The following is a 27,106-nucleotide window of genomic DNA, read 5'->3' as shown; positions in this document are numbered from 1 at the left end:
ACTTATGTAATATGTTCATATAGATATGTTCTGTATGTATAGTATACGTCAATTAAAAGTTAAAAAAAAAAAGTATGTGTATAGGCTTTTCTCTGATCAAATGATTCTGTATCTCTGGGAGAGGGGCCTGGCCATTATTACTTTTTTAGAAGCTACCTCAGTGAATCTAATTGCAGTTAGGAGAGAAAATGACTCCTCTAATGAATCACAAATTATTCATTCATTCACTCATTCCACAAACATTAATGACCACTTACTATATGCTCTGAGGACATAAAGATAAATAAGGAGACAATCCTAAAGGAGCTTAGTACTAGGGATAGGCAAATCATTAAATCCCATGTGATAGATACAATCAAGTTACTTACAAGATCCAGAGGATAAAGTGATTTGTCAAAGGATTCACTCATTTCTTTATTCATTCCTTTATACATATATATGAGTAACTATGATGCTAGCCAACGGAAATGGAAACATAAATGGACACGATCTCTGCCATTAAGAAAGTTAGAGTACAGGGGTACACAAAGCAGCAAAGAAAGTAAAATCTAATGTCATACTAACTATTAGAGAAGTATGAGAAAGTTTCCATGGAACCTAGAAAAAGAATATTTAGGTATAGCCTGGAGAGTCAAGAAGGCACTACCAAGTTGCTGACCTTGGAGCTGAGATGATGTGAACTTGAATTTGTCCAGTAGCAGTGGGGATAAAAAACAGTATTTTAGAGGAGTACTTCTCAAATGTTGATGTACATACAAATCACCTGGGGATCTCATTAAATTGCAGATCCTGATTCAGAAGGTGTGTATTGGGGCCTGAGACTCAGCATTTTTAACAAGTTTATAGAATGATACTGATGCTACTGGCGCCCAGAGCACAATCTAAGTAGCAAGATTATTGAGGGAGGTAAGTTACAAGAGAAAAGAAAAGATAAAAAATATCAAATCCCACAGCAGAGAAATCAAGAAAAACTAAAACTTAAAATTAGCCATTAGTCTTGTCAATTAGATGGCTTTAGCATCAGTGGAGTGGTGGGGGAAAATCCAGAATTAAATGGAAAATAAGGAGATGGCTATAGGAAATCATAAATGGACAGCTTTTGCTTTTACTCTTGAATGACGGGAGAGGTTTAAGCCTATACACAAGCTGAAGTTAAGGAACCAGTGAAGAGAGTAAACTGAAGATAGAGATTAGAGAATTATTTTGAATGGGTAGATGGATTCCTCTCCCTTTAAAGCAGAGGAAAAGGAAAGAATTGGTCTGAAAAGAAAAGGGAAGAATGAGAAAACAGTAAGAGCTGAAGAAGTTTACTCCTATTTTGTAAAACAGGAAGCCAGCTAGGTTATCTGCTGAGAGAAAAGTGAGTTTGAGGTTTGAAGTAAACACTGTGGGAAGTGGATAATGAAAGAAGTAGGAGGTCATAGCCAAGGCTGAAAACTAAGAAATACATGGTAATACAAATTTGTGAATGGCTGTATGATTCTGATCATCAATATTCAACAGTCCAGGAATAGTCACAGAGAAGGTGGACTGGGTAGGAAAGAGAGCAGGGCTGACATATTTAGAAAAAGGAGAAGGCAAGGGAAAAGAAAACCTAGAGAAGTCAGAATAAGTATAACGAGAGAAAAGAAATGAGATGGTAGGAGGAGTCTGGGATTTTTTTTTCCCTGAATCTCTAAGTACATTTCAATGGAACAACTAGAGACACTGCTGATAATACATTATTAGGGGGAGATTCTACTGTATGTAAATTTGTTGAAAATTATTTTGTTAAATGCAATTCCTCAACTGAAATATTAAGTACTCAACCTACTTGCATGTTTAACATCCAAAGTGATAAAACATCTTTAAGAGATTCTAGATGTTTCTTTACCTACAGAAGCAATACCATAAATTATCAGTAAAATTATACTTTGAATGGCTCTTTCTTTCCCTAATGAGCAGGTAGACTAATCTAGTCCCTACTGTTCAAATCTGAAAATGACCAAAGGACAATAGAATACTTCATGCACATCCAGATGAGAAGTTTGTGTATATCAAGAGCACTGATTTTGAATAGATAATGATTACACACTGACATCCTATCTGGCTGGCAGCTAGAACCATTATAACTTAATTTAGACTGACCAGTGACTTTTCTTTAGATACAATTATCCTTTTTATTACGTTACAATTTTTTGAGACTCTTAGAGGTTTTTCTTTCCCTCTTTTCTTTAAACCGTAAACTCAACTCTAGAGACATAAGCCACAGTGAAGCTGGAATAACTGACCAAAGGTACTAGTGATTTTGTAAGTTTTCTAAACTCAAAAATAAGTGGTCATGAGGCAATCATGAAAATTTTTAGACTAGAGAGAAAAATTATATATTTCCCATGAAACTCTGTAGTGTCTCCTCCATCCTGATCCCTTATTTTTCTTTAACTTTTCTTTGTAGGGAGGAGAGATAGGATGAAGGAGGGAAGGAGGAAGATGTGAACACTGAAAATCTGAGAAACAGTCATAAATAAATGTTTTGTGCTTTCATCATTTATAGAGGTCAATTTTGCCAATTTTTTTATCTAAAGAAAATCCAGTAGTGTCCACAATACCAATATTTACTTCAAATCTCTAAGCCACCTTCGAAGATTAAATAAGAAAAGTAGCCTACAGGGAAGCTACTTGAAGTCAGTGAAGTGGCAATGAACAAGATCAAGACACAAAAATTAGTGGTGTTTCAATACACCAGAAATGAACAATCTAAAAAGTAAATCAAGAAAATTGTATTTATAATAGCAATAAAAATTAAATATCTAGGAACAAATTTAACCAACAATGTAAAGGACTTATACACAAAAAATTACAAATCATTACTGAAAGAAATCAAAAGACCTAAATAAATGGAAAGATATTCCATGTTCATGGTTTGGAAGATTTAATATTGTTAAGATGTCAATACTACCCAAAATAATTTATAGGCACAACACAATCCCAATCAAAATTCTAACAACCTTGATGTTTTAGAAAATAGAGATAAATACTCATATCTAAATTCCTGGTGTTATCACTATAGTAAGATATTTCATACTTAGTCAAAATACCAGAGTTGAAGACTTAAGAAACATATAAATATAACTTAAATAAATATTTATTTCGTCTATTAAAATTTCAAAACTATTTTTTTCATTATAAAACAAATCTTTTAAAATGCTTAATTCTTAAAAATCAGAAAATGCATATTTGAGAAAAGAAAAAACAACAAAAACATCATGTATCCTGATTATATTCATGATTTGATTAAAAATTGCAGGGCTGATGCAAAGATTGTCAACTCTATTCCTCATAAGCATGCATATGGATCCCTAAATTCTTTAGTCAATGTTGATCCAAACTTAATCTACTATATTAAATTATTAAACAGTGATTACTTGCATTTCAGGTAAACACTGTTATAAATAGGGTATTTAAGATAATTTCTGAGTACCATTTCTGAATTCAAAAGTTTGTACCTTTAATGGAAATTTCTGGAGTTTATTTTTATTTCTGGTTACATAGAGGAAATAATTGAGGGAGCTATATACAATCACAACACAAAAAAATGCTTTTTTTTGTTGTTGTTAAATTTTACTACATGAGGTTGAGAAACCTAACAGAAAATAAAAATGCTATTTATAGATAGTTACATGCCTCTATGTTATCCTCAAATGCAGACAACCAAATAAAACAAATAGTATTAATTTTAAAAGCAACATTATGTAAAACATATAATAGAAAGTTTTAATAATATAATCAGAAGGGAAAGGAGAGAGTTTTTCAATTAAGCTGAATTTCAGGAGAATTCAACGTTGTCACAAAATAGGATGTTCCAGTTTGCTAATGCTGCCATTAAGTAAAACACCAGAAATGGATTGGCTTTTATAAAGGCGGTTTATTTAGTTACAAAGTAACAATCTTAGGCCATAAAATGTCCAAGGCAACAGGGTACCTTCATTGAAGGATGGTCAATGGTGTCCATAAACCTCTGTTAGCTGGGAAGGCACGTGGCTGGCATCTGCTTGCTCCCAGGCTGCCTTTCAAAATGGCGTTCTCCAAAATGCATCAGCTTCCAACGTCCATCTTCAAAATGTATGTCTCAGCTCCAGCTAGTTATGAGCTCCTTCTGTCTGAGCTCATATAGTGCTCCAGTAAACTAAAGAAGGCCCAAACTGAATGGGCAGGGCCACGCCTCCATGGAAACTATCCAATCAGAGTTATCACCTACAGTTGGGTGGGTCACACCTCCATGGACGCTGAACCAATACGTTCCAACCCAATCCACACTAATACGTCTGCTCCCACAAGAATGCATTAAAGAATATGCCTTTTTCTGGGGGACATAAATATACAAACCAGCACATAGGACAAATCTCTAACACCAGATAGGGAGCTTTTCAGCATTTACTAAAATTTCTTTTATGATAACCACTGAGATTAGAAGGGGTATATAGTATTTGGTAAATTGGGATATTTAGTATATATTTAAAGATATTTAGTATATATTTAAAGATAATTTAAGAACGTTTTCAGGCCCACACACTTTATTAATCGTCTCTTTTCTTTCTATACAATGACTCACTCATTGATATTAAACAAACAACTTTCTACATGTAGCTAATATAGTGTTTACCCTAGATAAAAATTTTAGAGAGCCTTTAAAATCTGGTTTATTTTCCTTAAGGCTCCAATGGGCTAATTTGCTCAAGTGGTATATTTATAAAAATATTATGAAAAATTAGTTGAATAAAGGACTCAATCTTATTTAAAATTTATATTTAAAAATGAAATATGAAAAGAAAAAAATCTTTATTAAAACAGTGATAGCTAGAAAACACAGTATTATTGACTCACCTGCGACTAACTGATTTCTTTTCCACTTCTCCCTCGCCTGCTGATTTAACATTTGCAGATGTGTCTTTTTTTAACTTTTTTGCAATTCGTTCTCTAATCAGATTCTTCTCATCACCATCATGGTCTGCACTTTCACCTTCTCCATCCTGTAAAAATTGAAACTGAATATTTGTCAGGCATTCAATTTCTCCCTCTTAATTCCAGAGGTTCATCTTAGGCACTCCTCATTACATTCTAGGACAGGTTTGTTTTTTGTCCTGTTTTAACTTGGTAAGGGCTTGAAGAATCCACTCCAGGTGGGAATGCCCTTGAGTTTACTCTAGGCCAATTACGTAAGTACAGGACACCCCAAGAAGGGTTGTTTGTTCAGTTCATGCTGAGTCCCTCCATGCAGCAGACTCTGCTCCCTCTGTTTCACCAAAGATACTGTGTCTACATTCCTGGCTATACCCCAGCGGGTAATGTGGCTTCTGGAGGCAGTTGGCCAACATACTGACCTCAACCAGAGACTAATTCAAATAGAAGAGGTGTAGGTTGAGAAGCTGAGATTCCTTCTCATAATCTAAATCATAGCAATCACCCTCTTCTCAAAATCCTTCAGTGGCTCCCCAACACACTCAAGGCCCTATACAATTTGTACCTCTCTGACATAATCTACAACTCTACTCCAGTCTCACTGGCCAACTTCCTGTTGTCAAACAGCCCGGAATACCTGTACCTCTGCCTCAGGATCTTTGGAGTTGTTATTCTCTCCAGCCTAGAACACTCTTACTGCAGATATCTGCATTGCTTGCTCTTTCATCTCCTTCAGGTCTTTGCTTAAATGCTACCCTGTCAGTTATATTTTTCTTGATAACCATTTTAAAATGGCAGAATCACCTTAACCCACCTACAGTACATTCTATTCTCCTTCCCTGGCTTATTTTCCAACACACTTATCACCCATATGACATACTATCAATTTTAATTGTTTATGTGTTTATTATCTGCCTTACACCATTAGTATAAGCACTCCATGAGGGATAAAATTCTAACCAACTTTGTTAACTGCTATTATCTTCAACTTCCAAAATAGTTTCCAGCACTAATAGAAAGAAGAGCGGAGGGAGGTGAGAGGGGTGAAAAGGAAGAAGGAAGGACCTACTCCAAGTAGGTCATTGTTCTCTTGCAATTCTTTGATCAGGTGAGACATGGTGAGGCAGGATTCTTAACCTGAAGCTTCTGGACCCCTAAAACATCTAAAAATTTGCCCAAACAAAAACATTGTGATCGTCTTACACTCCTCCTTCTCCCTCATCTCATGGTATGAAATCAGTCACTTCCCATAGCTCTTTAAAGTCTATCTCTTTGCTATCTCACAGCTGTCATCTTACATGCTCTCCTCATGTAATAGCTTCCTAATTGGTCTCCTTGCCTTCAGCCTGTTTCCTCTTATCTGTCCTTTATAATGCTACCATAGTGATCTTCCTAAAATGCGAGGTAGATCATAATACCCTTCTTTTTTCTTTTTATTAGAGAAGTTGTAGGTTTAAAAAAAATTCATGCATAAAATATACATTTCCCATATACCACACCAGGCATTGTGATACATTTGTTACAACAGATGAAAGAAAATTTTTATAACTGTACTATTAACTACAGACAAACTTTTACAACAGGGTTAACTGCTTGTGTTGTATAGTCCTATGGTTGGTTTCTTAAAAATTTTTATTCTAGCAATATATATTCAACCTAAAATTTCCCCTTTTAACCACATTCAAACATGTAATTTAGTGCTGTTAATTAGGTTCACAATGTTAGCACACCCTTCTTTTTAACTAATATCTTTCATCTGTTCCTCATTACTTTTAGGCTGAAATCCAAACATCTCACCTGCCCTATGAAGCACTGTAATATCTGGCCTCTGGCTACCTCTTCAACCTCATCCACCCTCCCTCCTTTCACTATGCTCGGCTCACACTGGTCCATTTTCAGTTCCTGGAACACATAAATTCTCTCCTATTTCCGAGCCTTTGTACAGAGTTCCCTCTACCTTCAACACTCTTCCTCCTTGCTCTTCACAAGGCAGGCTTTCTCAAACTTTAACTCTTAGGTTGTACTTCCTAAATAAGTTATTCTCCACTCGCTGCCATACTTTAGTACATGTTCTTCTCTGAACACAAGGGACCCCACCATCCACCACTTTCTTTTTTGACCTACCTAACTCCTCATTCTCCTGTAAGAAAAAAATACATTATCTCCTGCTAAAAGTCTTGCCTGACCAAGTTAAATATTAGTCCTCTCTAAATATAAAATCAGAAAGAACTCTATTTTAACTCTGGTAATAGATAAACCTGTGTTCCTGATTGGAAAGGTAAGAAATGTGATCTCTTACACATTAAAAGAAACTCTGCCTTCTGTTTTATAGCTTCATTAGCCAGCACAACTAACAAAGATCACTACAATATTGAATGAGAATCTTCTGGAATGTGTGTTGACTACAAGTAATACTACTATAAATCACTGATCTAAGCATTTCCCATATATCATATGATGCCCACACATCAAAATATAAACTTATAATAAAATAAAATTAGTGATATTTGAACTTTTTTTTTTATTCTGAGATGCCCACTTCTTTCATCCTTATTAGACAAGTTGCAGGTATACAGAAAAAGCATGCATAAAATACAGGGTTCCCATTTACCATCCTACTATTAACAACTTGCATTGCTGTGTACCATTATTACACAATTGAGAGCACATCTTAATAAATGTACTATTAACTACAGCCCATGGTTTAACTTAGGGTTCACTGTTTGTGTATGGTAGTCCCATGGATTTTTTTTTTTTATTCTGTTACCACTTCCCATTCTAATCACATTTGGATATATATTTCAGTGCTGTTTATTACACTCAAAATGTTGCGCTACCATCATGACCATCCATTACCAAAACATTTCAATCATTCCAGACAGGAAACCTGTACATTTTAAACCTTAACTTCTCATTCCCTATCCCAACCCCATCCCCTGGTAACCTATATTCTAGATTCTGGCTCTATGAGTTTGCTTATGGTTTGAAAACAGTGAGATTATACAGTATTTGTCCTTTTGTATCTGGCTTATTTTACTCAACGTGATGCCTTCAAGGTTCATCCATGTTGTCACATGTATCAGCCTTCATTTTTTTTCTTTACAGTCGAATAATATTCCATTGTATGTATATACCACATTTTAGTTATCCATTCATCTACTGATGGACACTAGCATCCATCTTTTGGCAATTGTGAATAATGCCACAATGAATATCAGCGTGCAAATATCTTTGGAGTCCCTGCTTTCAATTCTTTTGGATATATACCTAGTAGTGAGATTGCCTGGTCATTTGGTAGTTCTATTCTTAGCTTTCTGAGGAACCTTCAAGCTGTCTTCCATAGGGGCTGCATCATTTTACATGAATGTGTTCCTATTTTTTTGCATCCTGTCCAACACTTGTTGATATCTTTTTTTTTTTTTCCCTAATAGCAGTCATTCTAGTGTGTGTGAAATGGTATCTCATTGTGGGTTTGATTAGCATTTCCCTGATGGCTAAAGATGTTGAGTATCTTTTCATGTGCATTCTGGTCATTTGTATGTCTTTAGAGAGATGTCTATTCAAGTCTTTTCCCCATTTTTTAATAGTGTTATTTGTCTTTTTGTTGTTTATTTAAAGGATTTCTTTATATATACTGGATATTAAACCTTTATTGGATATGTGGTTTCCAAATATTTTCTCCCATTGTGTAGGCTGTCTTTTTTCTTTCATGATAAAGTCCCTTGAGGCACAGAACTTTTTAATTTTGATGAGGTCCCATTTATCTATTTTTTTCTTTTGTTGCTTATGCTTGGTTATAAAGTTTAAGAAACCATTGGCTAACAGAAGGTCCTGAAGATGCTTCCCTACACTTTCTTCTAAGAGTTTGACAGTCCTGGCTCTTATATTTATGTCATTGATCAATTTTGAGTTGATTTTTCTGTAAGATGTAAGGTAGGAGTCATCCTTTTTTTTGGAAATGGAGATCCAGTTTTCTCAGCACCATTTGTTAAAAAGACTACTATTTTGCAATTGAGCAGTCTTTGCCCCCTTGTTAAAAAAATCAGTTGGCCATAAATGTGATGGTTGATTTTGAACTCTCAATTCAATTCCATTGGCCCTGTCTACATGTCTGTCTTTGTGACAGTACCATGCTATTTTGATTACTGTGGCATTACTCACAATTTGCATTGGATGGGTAAACTGTGGTATAATATATGATGGAATATTGAGCGGATGCAGAAAGGAATGAAGTTGTGAGGCATGCAACTAGGTGAATGAACCCTGAGAACATTATTTTGAGTGAAATAAGCCAGAAACAAAAGGACAAATATTGTGAGGCTTCACTAATATAAACTAACTATAATGAGGAAACTCTGAGAACTGAATTAGACAGCATGGGTTGTCAGAGCACAAAAGGAGGGCATAGATTGGGCAACAGATGATTAAGGGGTACAGAATGTTCAATGAGTCTCACTGTTAAGGTTCCTAGTTGTAAGTTCTAAAAGGAGTCACATTTATTCCTGAGTTTTAACTGTTATTTTTAAATTCTGAGATACTCTGTGCAAAATCTGGTAGTTTCCTGGAACTTTGGGTATCTGTGTGACACCTGAGACTCAGACTTAGAGTTCTGCAGCTCTGAAAGTCAACATTACTCCATACAGCAACTGTTAAAGAAGCTGAAAAAGAGGTCAGACTTAGAAATATGAATGAAGCAGATCTGTTTAGGACTAAGGCAAATCAGAATTCAGGTAAAACGATGAGACTGTCTGTATTTTAAAACCTCAACTTCTGTGTGAGACCAATGGAAGAGATGTTTATTTGGCTCAAGTTTTAAAATTTTTGTAGCACACTACCTAATTAACCTGTCCGGTCAGTTTATTTAAACAACATAATTACATGGAACCTCGAGTAGGGAATGAGATCTTGTTATTCCGTACAAGTTAATGTAATACCCTGAAACATTCCAGTGTATTTTGGGCAAAAAATAAAAAAGTATTTGCAAAGTCCCCTGAAGGAATGGGGAAAAATGTGGAAATATTAAACTTCCCCACCTGGGGAATTCCTGATATTCTTGCAAGCTTCAGGGACTCCCAATTTAATAAGCCAAGCCCTCGATCTTGAGGATTCCCTTATGAAATGTATTTCAGCAATGGTGAAGCTAAGCCTATTTATAATTATCCCTAAGAGTCACCCCAGAGAACCTTTTTTGTTGCTCAGATGTGGCCAATCTCTCTCTAAGCCAACTCTGCAAATAAACTCACCATCCTCTCTGCTACATGGGACATGACTCCCAAGGGTATAAGTTTCCTTGCCAGTGTAGGACATGACTCCAAGGGATGAGCCTGGCCCTCACATCATGGGGTTGACAATGTCTTGTTGACGAAAAGGGGGAAAATAAATGAAAAAAAATAAAGTTTCAGGGGCTAAGAGATTTCAAATAGAGATGAGAGGTCATTCTGGAGGTTACTCTTATGCAAGCTTCAGCCAGATATTGCAAATTGCCACAGTATGCCAAGCCCCAGCAACAGTATTCCTGAAAACCCTAAAGAAAACCCTGGGCTCCATCTAGTATCTATAAAAGTTTTTCTTAGTAAGTTTATTTTTTCAGAAACTTAAGGCCTCCAGATTGTTCCTATGCCAGATAAGCCCTGAAACCCAGAGGTACCAGTCTCTCCAAGAACATCAACCAGTTTCATTCTTCTACCCCACAAGGTCAAAACCTCTTTCCAGCACAAAGTTAAAATGGTCATTGACTAGATATCCCTGAAGACTGAGAGAGTGATCAAATGAGAGGGAGGAGGTGTAACCGAGATATTAAGATTCAACCAATGATTATGACTATTTACTCATTATATAGATACTTCTTTTTAATTTCTGGTGAATTAGAATAGCTAGAAGGAAACACCTGAAATTGTTGAACTGTAATCCAGTAGCCTTGAACTTTGATAATGATTATGAAACTCTATAGCTTTTATCATGTGACTGTGTGATGTAAAAACCTCGTATGGGTAGATGAGTAAGAAAATACAGACAATAAAAAAAATAATAGGGGGATAAGGAGTATGGGATGTTTTGGGTTTTCTTTTTTTTTGTTTTGTTTTGTTTGGAGTAAGGAAAATGTTCTAAAATTAATTTGTGGTGATGAATGCACAACTGTGTGATGATACTGTAACCACTGATTATATTCTTTGGATGTATTATATGGTGTGTGAATATATCTCAATAAAACTGCATTAAAAAAAAAAGAAGGATGGTAGCTGTGGGCTTTCCTTTATCACACTGAGGAAGTTTCCTTCTATTCCTAGTGTTCTAAGTGTTTTCCCAAGAAGGGGTGATAGATTTTGTCAAATGTCTTTTTTGTATTGAGATCACGTGTTTGTTTGTTTTTTTCCTTCATTCTGTTAATGTGGTGTATTGCACAAATTTTCTTATGTTGAACAAAACTTGCATCCCAACCCTATTTGATTGTGGTTTATAATCCTTTTAATATGCTATTGATTTTCATTTGCTATTATTTTGTTGAGGCCTTTTGCATCTATATTCCTAAGAGATATTGGTCTCTAGTTTTCTTTTCTTTATCTGGTTTTGGCATGAGAGTGGTGTTGGCCTCGTAGAAATATTAATGTAGAACATACTGTTAATGTAGAACCTACTATTAATGTAGAACCATCAATTGCTCTTCAAATGTCAGTATTTGCTTCATGTATTTTGGGGCTCTCTGCTGTTAGGTGCATATATATGTGTAAATGTTATGTCTTCTTGTTGAATTGTTCCCTTTTATCAGTATATAATTACCATCTGTGTTCCTCCTAACAGTTTTCCACTCAAAGTCTATTTTATCTGATATTAGTGTATCTACCTCAGCTCTCTTTTAGTTACTACTTGCATGATATATTTTTCCATCCTTTTACTTTTAGCCTACCAGTACCTTTGAATTTAAGGTGAGCCTCTTGCAGACAGCATATAGTTAGATCATGCTGGTATTCATTCTGCCAGTCTCTGCCTTCTGATTAGAGTTGAATCCATTTACATTTAAAGTCACTGATGATAATGCAGAACTTTCTTTTGCCATTTTGCTATGTAGCCTTTGCATACCTTTTCTATCCCTCAATTCTTCCATTAATGCCGACTTCTATATTTATTTGATTTTTTGTATTGTACCATATTGAATGCCTTCTCTTTCTCTCTAAATATTCATCTGTTTTTCTTGTAGTTACCATGGGGTTAAAATTTAATATCCTAAATATGTAACAATCATATTTGGCTGGATACCAACTGAACTTCAGCACCATACACATACATATTTCCTATAACCCTCTATCCCACCATGTATCTTTTTTATACTTGTTATCATTTTTACCTTTGTACAGTACATGTCCAAAACTGTAGAGTAATCATTACTTTTTATGTATTTGCATTTTAGCACCCATAGATAAGAAGTGGAGTTACAAATCAAATAATAGAGTACAATAACACAGGCATTTATAATTACTCAAATGGTTACCTTTACCACAGGTCTTCATTTCTTTATGCCACTTTGACCCACTGTCTAGTGTTCTTTCCTTTCAGTCTGAAGAACTCCTTTAGCATTGCTTGTAGAGTAGGTCTAGTGGTGATGAACTCCTCACCTTTTGTTAATCTGGGAATGTCTTAAGCTATCCCTCATTTTTGAAAGACAGTCTCACTGGATATAAATTCTTTGTCGGCAGTTGTTTTCTTTTAGCATTTTTAAGTATTTCAACGCACTGCCTTTTGCTTCCAAGGTTTTTGATATGAAATCGGCATGCAATCTAATTGGGACTCCCGTGTACATTACAGCTTTCAGAACTCTCTCCCTGTCCTCTGCATTTGGTATTTGATCATTATATGATGGGGTATGTTTTTCTTCATGTTTACCCTGTTTGGTGTTCTCTGGGCTTCTTGGAGGAGCATATTCACATGTTTTGCTAAGCTTGGGAATTTCTCTGTCATTATTTCTTTGACTATGTCTTCTGCCCCTTTCACTCTTTCTTCTACTTCTGGAACTCCCATAATGTATATATTGGTAGGCCTGATGGTGTCCCAGAGGTGTCTTAAGCTATTTTTGCTTTTTAGAATATTTTTTTCTCCTCCTCCTGACTCATTTCAATTGTCTTGTCTTCAAATCCATTCAGTCCTTCTTCTGCCAACTGCAATCTGCCTTTAAAACCCTCCTGGGAATACTTCTTTTCAGTTATTGTGGTCTTCAAACTGAGTGTTTCTTTTTAAAATTTTATTTCTTTCCTAAGATTCTCATATACTGCTCATTGTTTTCCTGATTCACTTTAGTTCTTTCTCTGTATTTTCCTTCATCTGCTTGAGCACTTTTGGATCATTATTTTAAAGGCTTTGTTCAGTTTATCCACATTCGGTCTACTTTATTGGTGTTTTCTAGATTTTTATCCTCTTCTGTTGAATGGGCCATCATTTTCTCTTTTTTGTTTGTCTTTACTCTTGTTGCACACTGTATACTTTAATATTTTTAAATGTTTACTGTTCTGGTTTGCTAATGCTGCAGTTATGCAAAATACCAAAAATGGATTGGCTTTTATAAAGGGGGCTTATTTGGTTACAAAGTTACAGTCTGAAGGCCATGAAAATCTCCAAATGAAGGCATCAACACAAGTATACCTTCACTGAAGGAAGGCCAATGGCATCTGGAAAAACCTCTGTTAGCTGGGAAGGCACAAGACTGGCATCTGCTAATCCCAAATTCTGTTCTAGCTCCACTCTCAGCTCCTGTGTGTTCTTCAAAATGTCTCTCTTGACCACAGCACCTCCTTCTGTCTGTGAACTCTTTTATAGGACTCCAGGGATTCAATTATGACCCACCCATTCAGGTAACACCTCCATGGAAATTGTCCAATCAGAGGTCTTACCCACAGTTGACTGAGTCACATCTCCATGGAAACATTCAATCAAAGGATTCTAACCTAATCAACACTAATACATCTGCCCCCACAAGAGTGCACCAAAGAACATGGCATTTTAGGGGACATAAGACATCCAAACTGGCACGTTTACTCTGGGATTTGTTCCCTGAGATGTCTGTTTCTTGATTTTGTAACTGACTGGTGATAAGAAAGAGATTTTTCTTGAGCCCTCCTAACAGTAACATCTGCCCAAGGCAAATGCAGTGTACAGGGTTTTCCCTCTTTCTGGACCTCTGTCTTTTCCTGGGCTTTTGCTTGATGTTTTGGAGTTACCCTGTTTACATGAGTTTGGTTACCCCTCTGCTTCGTAAGAGACAGACTTCCCTCTCCTGGGTGTTAAAAACCAGGAAGGCTTTGCCCCAGATTGTCCACCTCTATTGATTCTTACACTCCTTTTGTTGTCTTAAGCTGCTTTTACCCAGGACAACAAATTCTGAGAGGAGGGGCACACTAGAAAGGGCTTTCCCACATCAGTCTTTCCCAGTTGAAACAGGACCAAGGGCCCAAGAAGGATGTGCAAAGCAGTCCAAAGTGCCCTGGACAGAGGAATAGGAGCCGCCTTCTTCACAACCCCCCAAAGCTGAGCACACCTGGCCTTGCCCAGCAAATGCAACCCTTCAACTAACTATTCCCTGCAGCCCTGAGGAAGCATAGCATTTTAAGTTTCCTCCTTTTAAGTCTCCTCTGCTGCAGCTAGGGCAGACTGAAACAATGGCTGCCACTGCTTTTGTCTGGGGTGGGTTGAAACAATGGGCACCCTCAGAGCCGGGCCCCCAGCCATCTGAAATCGCTAAGCAAAAGCCCTGATCAGTGATTGGTCGTGACGCTCCTGGTCTTGGAGAAGAGGGCTTTTATGTCCCTTTCTGTCACAGGGAAAGGGACCCATGGCAGCTGGCCATGAGAGTGGGGTTGGGTGCAGTAGCTGCCATGCAGAGAAAGCAATTTACTATTCTTCACTGTAATTTATCAGCTTCTTCCTCCAGTTCTTCCCTAGATGTCGTACAGTGTTTTCTGGCCTACAGAGTTTCAAAATAGTTGTTTCAGTTTCTGCCTGTTTAATAGTTGTTGTTCTCATGGAAGGTATGAATCCTGGAGCTCCTTTTTCCACCATCTTCCCACCAGCTTCCCACCATCCTCTGGTATTTGAATTTTGAGCATTCAACTAATGTTATGTGAGGGCAAAAAAAGCACACTAGAAATTCATATATGATATATAATTCCAATTTTGTAGGGAATTACAAACATACACATTTGGAAAGAAATATTTCAAAATCAAAATAAATGATTTCTATTTTGCAAATATTTCTTTTTTTAAAAAGAACACCACATATAGATAATTATAAATTAATATACCTTAGTTTTTAAGGCAAAAATAAATGTGAATTTGTAAATATTTTGCGCATTTACAAATTGTTCAAACTTCTATTTATACCAAAGTCATTACTCACATTATCTGAATCTCCTGCAGCATCACCTTTTTCACTAAAAAAAAATAAGTAAAACAAATTTCAGCATCAAAATGAAACTAAATTATTCACTAATCAAAATTTAGAGTAGTTTGCTGGTAAAACTGTTCTAAAATTTTATTTAATTACAGGAATTCTAGACTGGTGTTGTACAGCAGATGAGGCGTTCTAAAAGGGAATCACCATTATAAAGAAAATCAGAAGAATGCTCTATTAGCAGATATATGACTATGCTGGATTTTTTTTTTAATAACAAAAAGCAACAAAAAAAAAACCACAACAGTCCCATTTTTTTAAAAAAGAAAGGTCTGCAGAAAACAATTTACTCTATTTACTTTAAGAAATAAGGCTGAAGAAACCAAATCTTTCAATGACAAGGTAATTAAGAAAAACTGTTTCAATACAGGACTTTCGAAAATGAACTAACCTCAGTGCAATAGTATTTTACCTTACTTTTGAGACAATAACCCAATATACCATGCACAATTATATTTAACACAAAGACATCTTCCTCTCAAAGAGAAGCAACAAAGATAGTAAGACGATATGCTGTTACCTCCTGAAAGTATGTGAGAATACTAAAGGGGTCAACCCAAAAGGTGATGAATTCTTCACAAAAACCTTCAACTCTTTTGCTTACCCATGATCAACTGAGATAAAATGCTTCAAGGAAAAAATTAGCAAAGTAACTTTGTAGCAAACATTAAACTGTTAAAGCAAATGGTTTCCTATGTTCCAAACCATTCTAAGATTACAAAAGTTTAACAGCTAATCTGGCTTACGAGAACAGACTGTTTATATAAAGGAAGTAAGAAAAATGCTAGGAGCCAGAAATAAGTACAAAGGTTCTACCATCACCATACTAACCTTTCAACAACTGGAACGGAACTGAGATGTGGATCATCCTTAAGCAAGTCATGACTACTTTTGCTTTTTCCCTTCATGCTCTAAGAAAGAATATATGACATAATCATAATTAGAGGAAAAGAGTCTGCCAAAAATAAAAGTTGACAAATTTACATAAAATCTATACATAATGTGGTGACCAAAAGATACTACTGAAAAATGTAGTATAAACTAAAGTTACATAAATAAGAATCCTACTCTCTCACTGACTGAAAATAATATTTTAAAAATGTCTTTTCTTTCAAAGTGTGGTATATCCTTAAAAATAAGTCTATTGAGAGAGGATTGTGGGAAGATGATGGAGTAGGAAGAAATCAGTCCCATCACCAAAGCAACGATTGAACTGGCAAGAACAGTCTGAATCAACTATTTTAAAACTCGAGAGTACACTGGAACACTGGTGAATCCAAGGAAAAGCTGGAGGAAGAGGCTGGTAAATTGCAGTAAATATTGGTGAATTTCACCTTGCTTACAGCAGTGACCTTGCTCCATCCCCCAACCACAGGGGAGGCAGCAGTGAGCACTTCAGTCTGAGCTCTTGTGCAGCAGCAAACTAGAGCTAGGGTAGGATATAAGGACCTAGTCCTCCAAACTCCAGTGATGGGGGGTCTGATTACTGATTACTGCTTTTGATCAGCTATTTCAGGTCACTAAGAGGCCAGCTCTGAGAGCAGCCATTCTTCAAATACCCTCGGGCAAAAACAGCAAAGGAATCTTAAAAAGGTAGTACCTACTTCTCTTTCTCTCTCTCTCTCTCCCCTCTTTTCATTCCCTGTTTGGGAGCAAAAATATTTTGGAAAAATCACTAATTAATGGCTCAGCCCTCAATGACAACAACAAAAAAATTAAGTACATTAAAAATTTGTAAAAGCTAGCAATCTCTAAGGTGTGGAGAATAGACTTGCAGAGTTAAAACAAAATAATACTCAGAAGTTCCAGCTCTCAACAAAATATTACAAAGAACGCTAAGAAGTGGGAAAGTATGGCCCATTCACAGGAAAAAGAGAATCTGCCAGAAACCATCCCTGAGGAACCCCATACACTGGAACTATTAGTCAGCAAGTTATAATCAACTCCCTTGAATATGTTCAATGAGCTAAAAGAACTACATACAAAGAACTAAAGGAAATTAGGAAAAGGCTGCGTGAACAATATAAATATATAGAAATTATAAAAAAGAACCAAATAGACATTCTGGAGCTGCAAAATACAATAACTGCAATGAAAAACTCATTAGATGGATTCAACAGCAAATTTGAACAGGCAGACAAAAGGATCAACAAACTTGAAGAAAAGACTATTGATTATCCAATGTAAGGAGCAACAAGAAAAAATAATGAAAAAAAGTGAATAGAGTCTGAGGGGATCTGTGGGATGCCATCAAGTATAACAACATACACATCACTGGAGTCCCAGAAGGGCAAGAAAGAGAGAGAGAAAGGGCAAGAAAAAGTATTTGAAAGAGAGTTGGAACAAGATGGAGGCACAGGGAGGTGTGAAATTTTGTTTGTCCTCTGGGACAGCTAATAAATAGCCAGGAACTGTCAGGAACAACTGTTTGGGGGCTTTCCATGACCAGACACATATCATACACCAGTCAGGAACGGGTGGCAGGGCCGAGATCACAGTGCAGAACTGTAAGTTAGTCCCCCAATCTGTGGAGGCTGATGCACCTCTTACAATAGTCACATCTATTTCTGAGTTTTAACTGTTATTTAAGAGATATTTATTTGGTATGAAATTTATATTCCCTGTAGCATACTATCTACTTTAACCTGTATGGTCAGTTATTTAAACAACGTAATTAAATGGAACTTAGAATACGGAATGAGATCCTGTTATTCTATACAGGTTAATGTAATACCCCATTATATCCCAGAGTATTTCAGGCAGAAAATAAAAAAGTATTTGCAAAGTCCCCTTGAGGGACTGGGAAAAAATTAGAAATATTAAACTTCCCCACGTGGGGAATTCCTGCTTTCTCATAAGTTTAAGGGACTCCCAATTTAGTAAGTCAAGCCCTTGATCTTGGGGCTTGCCCTTATGAAACTTATTCCTACAAAGGAGAAGCTAAGCCTACTTACATTTATGGCTAAGAGTCATCCCCAGAGAACCTTTTTTGTTACTTAGATGTGGCCTCTCTCTCTCAGCCAACATGAAAATAACTCCCTACCCTCCCCACTACATGGGACATGACTCCCAGGGGTGTAAGTCTCCCTGGCAATGTGGGACATGACTCCCAGAGATGAGCCTGGTCCTCACATCATGGGATTGACAATGCCTTCTTGACCAAAAGGGGGAAAAGAAATGAAACAAAATAATGTTTCAGTAGCAAAGAGATTTCAAATAGTCGAGAGGTCATTCTGGAGGTTATTCTTACACATTATATAGATATTCCTTTTTAGTTTCTAGTGTATTAGAATAGCTAGAAGGAAATACCTGAAACTGTTGAACTATAATTCAGTAGACTTGATTCTTGATGATAACTGTATAACTATACAGCTTCTATCATGTGACCATGTGATTGTGAAAACCTTGTGACTGACACTCCTTTTATCCAGTGTCCGGGCAGATGAGCAGAAAAATAAAGACAAATATATATATATATATACATAATGAGGTGGGGCAGGGGTGTATGGGATGTTTTGGGTGTTCTTTTTTATTTTTTTCTTTATTTTGGGGTGATGAAAAGATTCTAAAATTGATTGTGTTGATGAATGCACAACTATATGATGTTATTGTGAGCCACTGATTGTATACTTTGGATGGATTATATGGTATGTAACTACATCTCAATAAAATTGCATTTAAAAAATAAAAATAACTAAAAATAAATTTTAAAAACTCATTGGCACTGTTTAAAAAAAAAAGAAAGATCCAGTGGAGCACCATCAGTAGAATGGTAAAAGCAAGGACTGGGGTGGGTTGAAGAGTGAATGGGGAGTAGGAAGTGAAAACAGTGAGTGGAGACAATACTTCGGGGAAATTTTGCTACAAAGGGAAAAGAGGAAGGTGGTGGTAATACTGACTGGAGGGGTCAGTGGGATCAAGGAGGCTTTTTGTTGGTTTTGTTTTAAGATGAGAGATACTAATGCATGGTTTTATGCTGATTTCGGTGATCCAATGGAGAGATGGTTGATAATGGAGGAACAGAGAGGGAGACTACTCGCATAAATGGGGGACTCATGTTTGGTGACAACAAGGATGTGCTTATCATAACAGAAGGAAAGACAGAAAGGAAGGGTGTAGCACTACTGGGTTTGTATCTAGCCTTGAGAGAAGATGAGGGGGAGCCTGATTTTCTCAGTGAGGTATGAAGGAAGAACACCACTGAGAGGAGGCTAGGGAGAGACTGTCCAAAGATTGAAAGAGCAAGTATACTATGGAAATACAGGACTGCCAGGCAATGTTAAGTGCCCATTTAAGTTTGAGGATCATCAATTTAAAGGTAAAACAATCACCCTGGTTATGTGAATGATTTTTTCTAACAGAGGTCAGTTGCTTCTGTGTTGCAATAAAGTTGGCTTCAACTAGGGTTGGGGTTTTGCCGTTGAGTACAGTCAAGGGAGATCAGAGCAAGTTTTTGAGGAACTTTGGAGAGGAGAAATGGTTTTAATAGATCACGGAAAGCAACATAAGATATGGAAGGAAACTGAAGGTGACGTGGATGTAAAAGACAGTACAAAGGGACTGGAAATCTGGATTAGATAAAAAAAAAAATATGCTGCAGTGCTGAAGAAAACCTGGAAAAAATCAATAAATCATGACGTATAATGTAGTGGGTTAAAGTGTGGCGCCCCAAAAAATATGTCTACAAACTGGAACCTGTGAATGTGACCCTACTTGGAAAAAGAGTCCTTGCAGATGAAATTAAATTAACGGTCTTGAGATAGGATCATCTTGGATTATTCGAGTTGGCCCTAAATCCAATGACAAGAGTCCCTTAAGAAAGAGAAGAGAAGACACACTGGGAAAAGAGGAAAAAGCCATATGAAGGTAGAGGCAGAGATTGGAGTGATGTGGCCACAAGCCATGGAGGAGCCACCAGATGCTGGAACAAGTATGGAAAGATTCTCCCCTAGAGCCTTCAGTGAAATTGCCACCTGACAGTACCATGATTTTGGGCTTCTAGTCTCCAGAAATCTGAGAGAATAAATTTTTGTTTTGACTTAAAGGAAAAAAAAAAAAGGATTTGAAGAAATAATGGCCAAAAACATATCAAGTCTCATGAAAGACATGAATATAAACATTCAGGAAGCTTAATGACTCCACACAGAATAAACTCTAAGAGATCTACCCCAATACACATTAAAAGAAAATTACCAAAATCCAAAGACAGAGAGGATTTTGAAAGCAGGAAGAGAGAAGTGATATACAAGGAATTCCTAATAAGACAAACAGAGGATTTCTCATAAGAAACCAGGAGACCAGAAGAGAGTGGGATGGCATACTTAAAGTCATTAAAGAAAAAAAACAAAACAAAACAAAACAAAAAACCTGTCAGTCAACCAAGAATTCTATAACAGGAAAAATTATCTTTCAAAAATGAAGGAGAAATTAAGACATTTACAGATGACCGAAAGCTAAAAGAGTTCATTACCAGAAAACCCTGCCCTACAAGAAATGCTAAACGGAGTCCTTTAATAAAAGGACACTAAATAGTAACTTGAAGCCATAAGAAGAAATAAAGAATACTGGTAAAAATAACTACATAGGCAAATATATGAATCAAAAATTAGTAGAATTGAAAGAAGAAATAGATAGTGCTACAATAATAGCTGAAGAATTCAATATACCACTGTGCTGGTTTGTATATATTATGTCCCCCAGAAAAAGCCATATTCTTCAATGCAATCTTGTGGAAGCAGACATATTATTGTTGATTAGGCTGGAATATTGGATGAAATTGTTTCCATGGAGATGTGACCCACCCAGCTGTGAGTGACACCTTTGATTAGGGTGTGACCTCTTGATTGAATGTTTCCATGGAAATGTGGCCCCATCCCTTCAGGGTGGGTATTGATTAGTTCACTGGAGTCCTATAAAAAGAGCTCACAAACAGAGGGTCCTCAGAGCAACTGAGAGTGCCATTTTGAAGAGGAGCTGCAGCTAAGAGAGGACAAAACACCCCAAGAGCACATTTTGGAGAACGCCATTTTGAAATGCAACCTGGGAGCAAGCAGACTCCAGCCATGTGCCTTCTGAGCTAACAGAAGTTTCTTGGATGCCAATGGCCATCAATCAGTGAAGGTACCCTATTGCTGATGTCCTACCTTGGACACTTTATGGCTTTAAGACTGTAACTTTGTAACCAAATAAACCCCCCTTAAAAGCCAATCCATTTCTAGTGTTTTGCAAAATGGCAGCATTTGCAAACCAGGACAACCACTTTAAATAATTAAAAGAGTATCCAAATAGATAATCAATAAGGAAATAGAGGACTTGAACAACTCTATTAACCAATTAGACCTAATAAACATATAATAGAACACTCTACCTAACAACAGCAGAATACACATTCTTCTCAAGTGCACAAGGGAACAGTTTTCAGGACAGATCACATATTAGGCCACAAATCAAATCACAATAAATTTTAAAATACTGAAATCAATATATTCTCAGACCTCAACGGAATAAAGCTAGAAATCAATAACTGAATGAAAACTGGAAAATTCACAAATATGTGGAAAACAAACAACACACTAGTAAACAACCAATGGGTCAAAGAAGAAATCACAAGAAAAATCAGGAAAAATCTTGAAATGAATGGGAAAAAAACACAACATATCAAAACTTATGAAATGCAACATGCCGGTTTGAAACTTATGGACCCCAGAAGAGCCATGATCTTTTAATCCAATCTTGCTGAGTGGACCGTTTTGATAGAATTTTTCCATGGAGATGTGACCCACCCAACTATAGGTGAAGTCTTTTGATTAGATCATTTCCATGGAGGTGTGGACCCTACCCATTCAAGATGAATCTTGATTAGATCACTGGAGTAAGAGAGCTCACGAACATAAGCAGCTCAGAGAAGCTAAGAGAGACATTTTGGAGAGAAGTTAAGCTATGTAATCCAGTTTGCCCCTGGGAGAAGCTAAGAGTTGACACAGACCCAGATGCTTGGAGATGCTGGGAGACACAGACAGAAGGACATGTGGAGATTCTAAGCCAAGAGATGAAGCCCTGAGTTTGCCCTGGAGAAGCCAAGAGAGAACCCCGAGACACTTAGAGATAAACACCCTGGGAGAACAAGGAAGGATGCACAGGAGCTGAGAGACAAAAGCTAAGAGAGACAGAAGCCCAGTGACATTTCAGAGAATTCCATTTTGAAATGCAACCTGGGAGAAAAGGACCAGCAGATGACAGCCAAGTGCCTTCCCAGCTAACAGAGGGGTTCTGAATGCCATTGGCCTTTCTTCAGTGAAGGGATCCTCTTATCGATGCCCGAGTCTGGACACTTTTATGGCCTTAGAACCATAAATTTTGTAACCTAATAAATCCCCTTTATAGAAGCCAATCCATTTCTGGTATGTTGCATTAATGGCAGCTTTAGCAAATCAGAACATGCAGCTCAGAGGAAAATTTATAGCTCTAAAACCCTATGTTAAAAAAGAAAGATCACAAATCAATAACCTAACTTTACACCTTAAAAAAAACTAGAATAAGAGGAACAAACTAAACCCAAAGTTAGAAGAAAGACGGAAACAGTACAGGTTCAAGCAGAGATAAATAAAATAGAGAATTGACAAGAGCTTACAGAGACAATTATATGCCAACAATTAAAAATTATATGCCGACAAGTCAGAAAATCTAGATGAAACGGAGAAATTCCTAGAAACATAAATTATCTAATCTGCCACATGAAGAAATAGGAAACCTCAAGAAACGTATAACAAGTAAAGATTCTGAATCAGTAATTAAAACCTCCCAATAAAGAAAAGCCCTGGACAAAATGGGTTGACTGCTGAATTCTACCAAACCTTTAGAGTTAACACCAATCCTTCTCAAACTCTTCCAAAAAATAGAAGAGGAAGAATTACTACTGAACTCATTCTATGAGGCCATTGTTAACCAGACAGCAAAGCCACATAAAGACAGCACAAGAAAATAAAATTACAGACCAATATCCTTTATGAATACAATGTAAAAAGCTTCAACAAAATACTGGCAAACTGAATCCAACCACATATTAAAAGAATTATACACTAAGACCCAGGAATGCAGGGTAGTTCAACCTAAGAAAATCAATGAAATACACCACATTAATAAAAAGAAGGAAAAAAAGCACATGATCCTCTCAATTGATGCAGAAAAGGCAGATGACAAAATCCAATATCATTTCATGAACAAAAACACTAAGAAAACTAGAAAGTAGCTTTCTCAACATGATAATGGGCATTTATGAAAAACCCACAGCAAATATCAAAATCAATGATAAAAGACTGAAAACTTTACCCTTAATATCAGGAATAAGACAAAGATGCCCACTGTTACCACTGCTATTCAACATTGTACTGGAAGTTCTAGCCAGAGCAATCAGGCGATAAAAAGAATTATAAGGCATACAAATTGGAAAGGAAGTCAAATAATCCCTATTAGCAGATTATATGATCCTGTATCAAGAAAATCCCAAAGAATCCACAAGAACACTACTAGATTTAATAAACGAATTTCAAAGTTGCAGGAGACAAGATAAACAAGCAAAAGTCAGTTGGATTTCTATATACTGGCAGTATTCAACCTGAAAAGGAAATCAGAAAACAATTCCATTTACAATAGCATCTAAAAGAATAAAATACCTAGGAATAAATTTAACCAAGAAGGTAACAGATTCATATATCAAAAACTAAAAAACATTGCTGAAAGAAATTAAATAAATAAATGGCAAGACATTCCATGTTCACAGACTGGAAAACTTAATATTGTTAAGATATCAATACTGCCTAAAGCAATCCACAAATTCAATGCAATCCCTATCAAAATTTCAGCAGCCTTTTTTGCAGAAATGCAAAAGATCCTCAAATTCATATGGAACTATAAGGGGTCCCAAATAGCCAAAACAATCTTGAAAAAGAAAAGAAAAGATGAAGGACCCACACTTCATGATTTCAAAACTTACTACAACGATACAGTAATCAAAACAGAATGGGAGGCGGGGCAAGATGGCAGACTGGTGAGCTGTATGTTTTAGTTACTCCTCCAGGAAAGTAGGTAAAAAGCCAGGAACTGCGTGGACTGGACACCACAGAGCAATCTGTCTTTGGGCATACTTCATACAACACTCATGAAAACGTGGAACTGCTGAGATCAGCGAAATCTGTAAGTTTTTGCGGCCAGGGGACCCGCGCCCCTCCCTGCCAGGCTCAGTCCCGGGGGAGGAGGGGCTGTCAGCTCCAGGAAGGAGAAGGGAGAATTGCAGTGGCTGCTCTTATCGGAAACTCATTCTACTGATTCAAACTCCAACCATAGATAGACTGAGGCCAGACACCAGAGACTCTGAGAGCAGCCAGCCCAGCAGAGAGGAGACGGGCATAGAAGGAAAACAACACGAGAAGCTCCAAAGTAAAAGCAGAGGATTTTTGGAGTTCTGGTGAACACAGAAAGGGGAAGGGCGGAGATCAGGCCTTGAGGCGCATATGCAAATCCCGAAGCAAGGCTGATCTCTCTGCCCTGTGCACCTTTCCTTAATGGCCCTGGTTGCTTTGTCTATTAGCATTTCAATAACCCATTAGATCTCTGAGGAGGGCCGGTGTTTTTTTTTTTTTTTTTAAATCCTTTTTGCTTTTTCTAAAACAATTACTCTAAGAAGCTCAATACAGAAAGCTTCAAAGAATTGAAATTTGGGCACGTCAAGTCAAGAGCAGAACTAAGAGAGCTCTGAGACAAAAGGCAATAATCCAGTGGCTGAGAAAATTCACTAAACAACACAACTTCCCAAGAAAAGGGGGGTGTCCGCTCACAGCCACCATCCTGGTGGACAGGAAACACTACTGCCCATCACCAGCCCCATAGCCCAGAGCTGCCCCAGACAACCCAGTGTGACGGAAGTGCTTCAAATAACAGGCACACACCACAAAACTGGGCGTGGACATTAGCCTTCCCTGCAACCTCAGCTGAATGTCCCAGAGCTGGGAAGGGGGAGCAGTGTGAATTAACAGAGCCCCATTCAGCCATCATTTGAGCAGACTGGGAGCCTCCCAACACAGCCCAGCAGCCCAGAACTGCCCTGGGGGGACGGCACTCACCTGTGACATAGCACAGTCATCCCTCAACAGAGGACCCGGGGTGCACAGCCTGGAAGAGGGGCCCACTTGCAAGTCTCAGGAGCCATACGCCAATACCAAAGACTTGTGGGTCAGTGGCAGAGACAAACTGTGGCAGGACTGAACTGAAGGATTAGACTATTGCAGTAGCTTTAAAACTCTAGGATCATCAGGGAGATTTGATTGTTAGGGCCACCCCCCCTCCCCGACTGCCCAGAAACACGCCCCACATACAGGACAGGCAACACCAACTACACACGCAAGCTTGGGACACCAATTGGGCCCCACAAGACTCACTCCCCCACTCACCAAAAAGGCTAAGCCGGGGAGATCTGGCTTGTGGAGAACAGGTGGCTCGTGGTCGTCACCTGCTGGTTAGTTAGAGAAAGTGTACTCCACGAAGCTGTAGATCTGATAAATTAGAGATAAGGACTTCAACTGGTCTACAAACCCTAAAAGAACCCTATCAAGGTCAGCAAATGCCACGAGGCCAAAAACAACAGAAAATTATAAAGCATATGAAAAAACCAGACGATATGGATAACCCAAGCCCAAGCACCCAAATCAAAAGACCAGAAGAGACACAGCACCTAGAGCAGCTACTCAAAGAACTAAAGATGAACAATGAGACCCTAGTACGGGATATGAAGGAAATCAAGAAGACCCTAGAAGAGCATAAAGAAGACATTGCAAGACTAAATAAAAAAATGGATGATCTTATGGAAATTAAAGAAACTGTTGACCAAATTAAAAAGATTCTGGACACTCATAGTACAAGACTAGAGGAAGTTGAACAACGAATCAGTGACCTGGAAGATGACAGAATGGAAAATGAAAGCATAAAAGAAAGAATGGGGAAAAAAATTGAAAAACTCGAAATGGACCTCAGGGATATGATAGATAATATGAAACGTCCGAATATAAGACTCATTGGTGTCCCAGAAGGGGAAGAAAAGGGTAAAGGTCTAGGAAGAGTATTCAAAGAAATTGTTGGGGAAAACTTCCCAAATCTTCTAAACAACATAAATACACAAATCATAAATGCTCAGCGAACTCCAAATAGAATAAATCCAAAAAAACCCACTCCGAGACATATACTGATCACACTGTCAAACATAGAAGAGAAGGAGCAAGTTCTGAAAGCAGCAAGAGAAAAGCAATTCACCACATACAAAGGAAACAGCATAAGACTAAGTAGTGACTACTCAGCAGCCACCATGGAGGCGAGAAGGCAGTGGCACGATATATTTAAAATTCTGAGAGAGAGGAATTTCCAGCCAAGAATACTTTATCCAGCAAAGCTCTCCTTCAAATTTGAGGGAGAGCTTAAATTTTTCACAGACAAAGAAATGCTGAGAGAATTTGCTAACAAGAGACCTGCCCTACTGGAGATACTAAAGGGAGCCCTACAGACAGAGAAACAAAGACAGGACAGAGAGACTTGGAGAAAGGTTCAGTACTAAAGAGATTCGGTATGGGTACAATAAAGGATATTAATAGAGAGAGGGAAAAATATGGCAAACATAATCCAAAGGATAAGATGGCCGATTCAAGAAATGCCTTCACGGTTTTAACGTTGAATGTAAATGGATTAAAC

The 27,106-nt window shown here is 37.4% G+C and overlaps 1 protein-coding gene across 1 annotated transcript in view; it reads right to left on the bottom strand.

Annotated features, from left to right (window-relative positions):
* The window catches only part of CWC27 (CWC27 spliceosome associated cyclophilin), a 360,484-nt gene that overhangs the window by 264,883 nt on the left and 68,495 nt on the right, over positions 1-27,106 (bottom strand). The window contains exons 8-10 of the mRNA XM_037800954.1: positions 16,205-16,284; positions 15,320-15,353; positions 4,864-5,009 (exon numbers count right to left, since the gene is read on the bottom strand). Coding sequence (XP_037656882.1) covers positions 4,864-5,009; positions 15,320-15,353; positions 16,205-16,284 — 260 coding nt within the window. The remainder of the gene's footprint in view (positions 1-4,863; positions 5,010-15,319; positions 15,354-16,204; positions 16,285-27,106) is intronic.

This window comes from Choloepus didactylus, chromosome 13 (assembly GCF_015220235.1).
Source record: "Choloepus didactylus isolate mChoDid1 chromosome 13, mChoDid1.pri, whole genome shotgun sequence".
NCBI lineage: Eukaryota > Metazoa > Chordata > Mammalia > Pilosa > Megalonychidae > Choloepus > Choloepus didactylus.
This window is presented reverse-complemented; position numbering and strand designations above follow the sequence as displayed.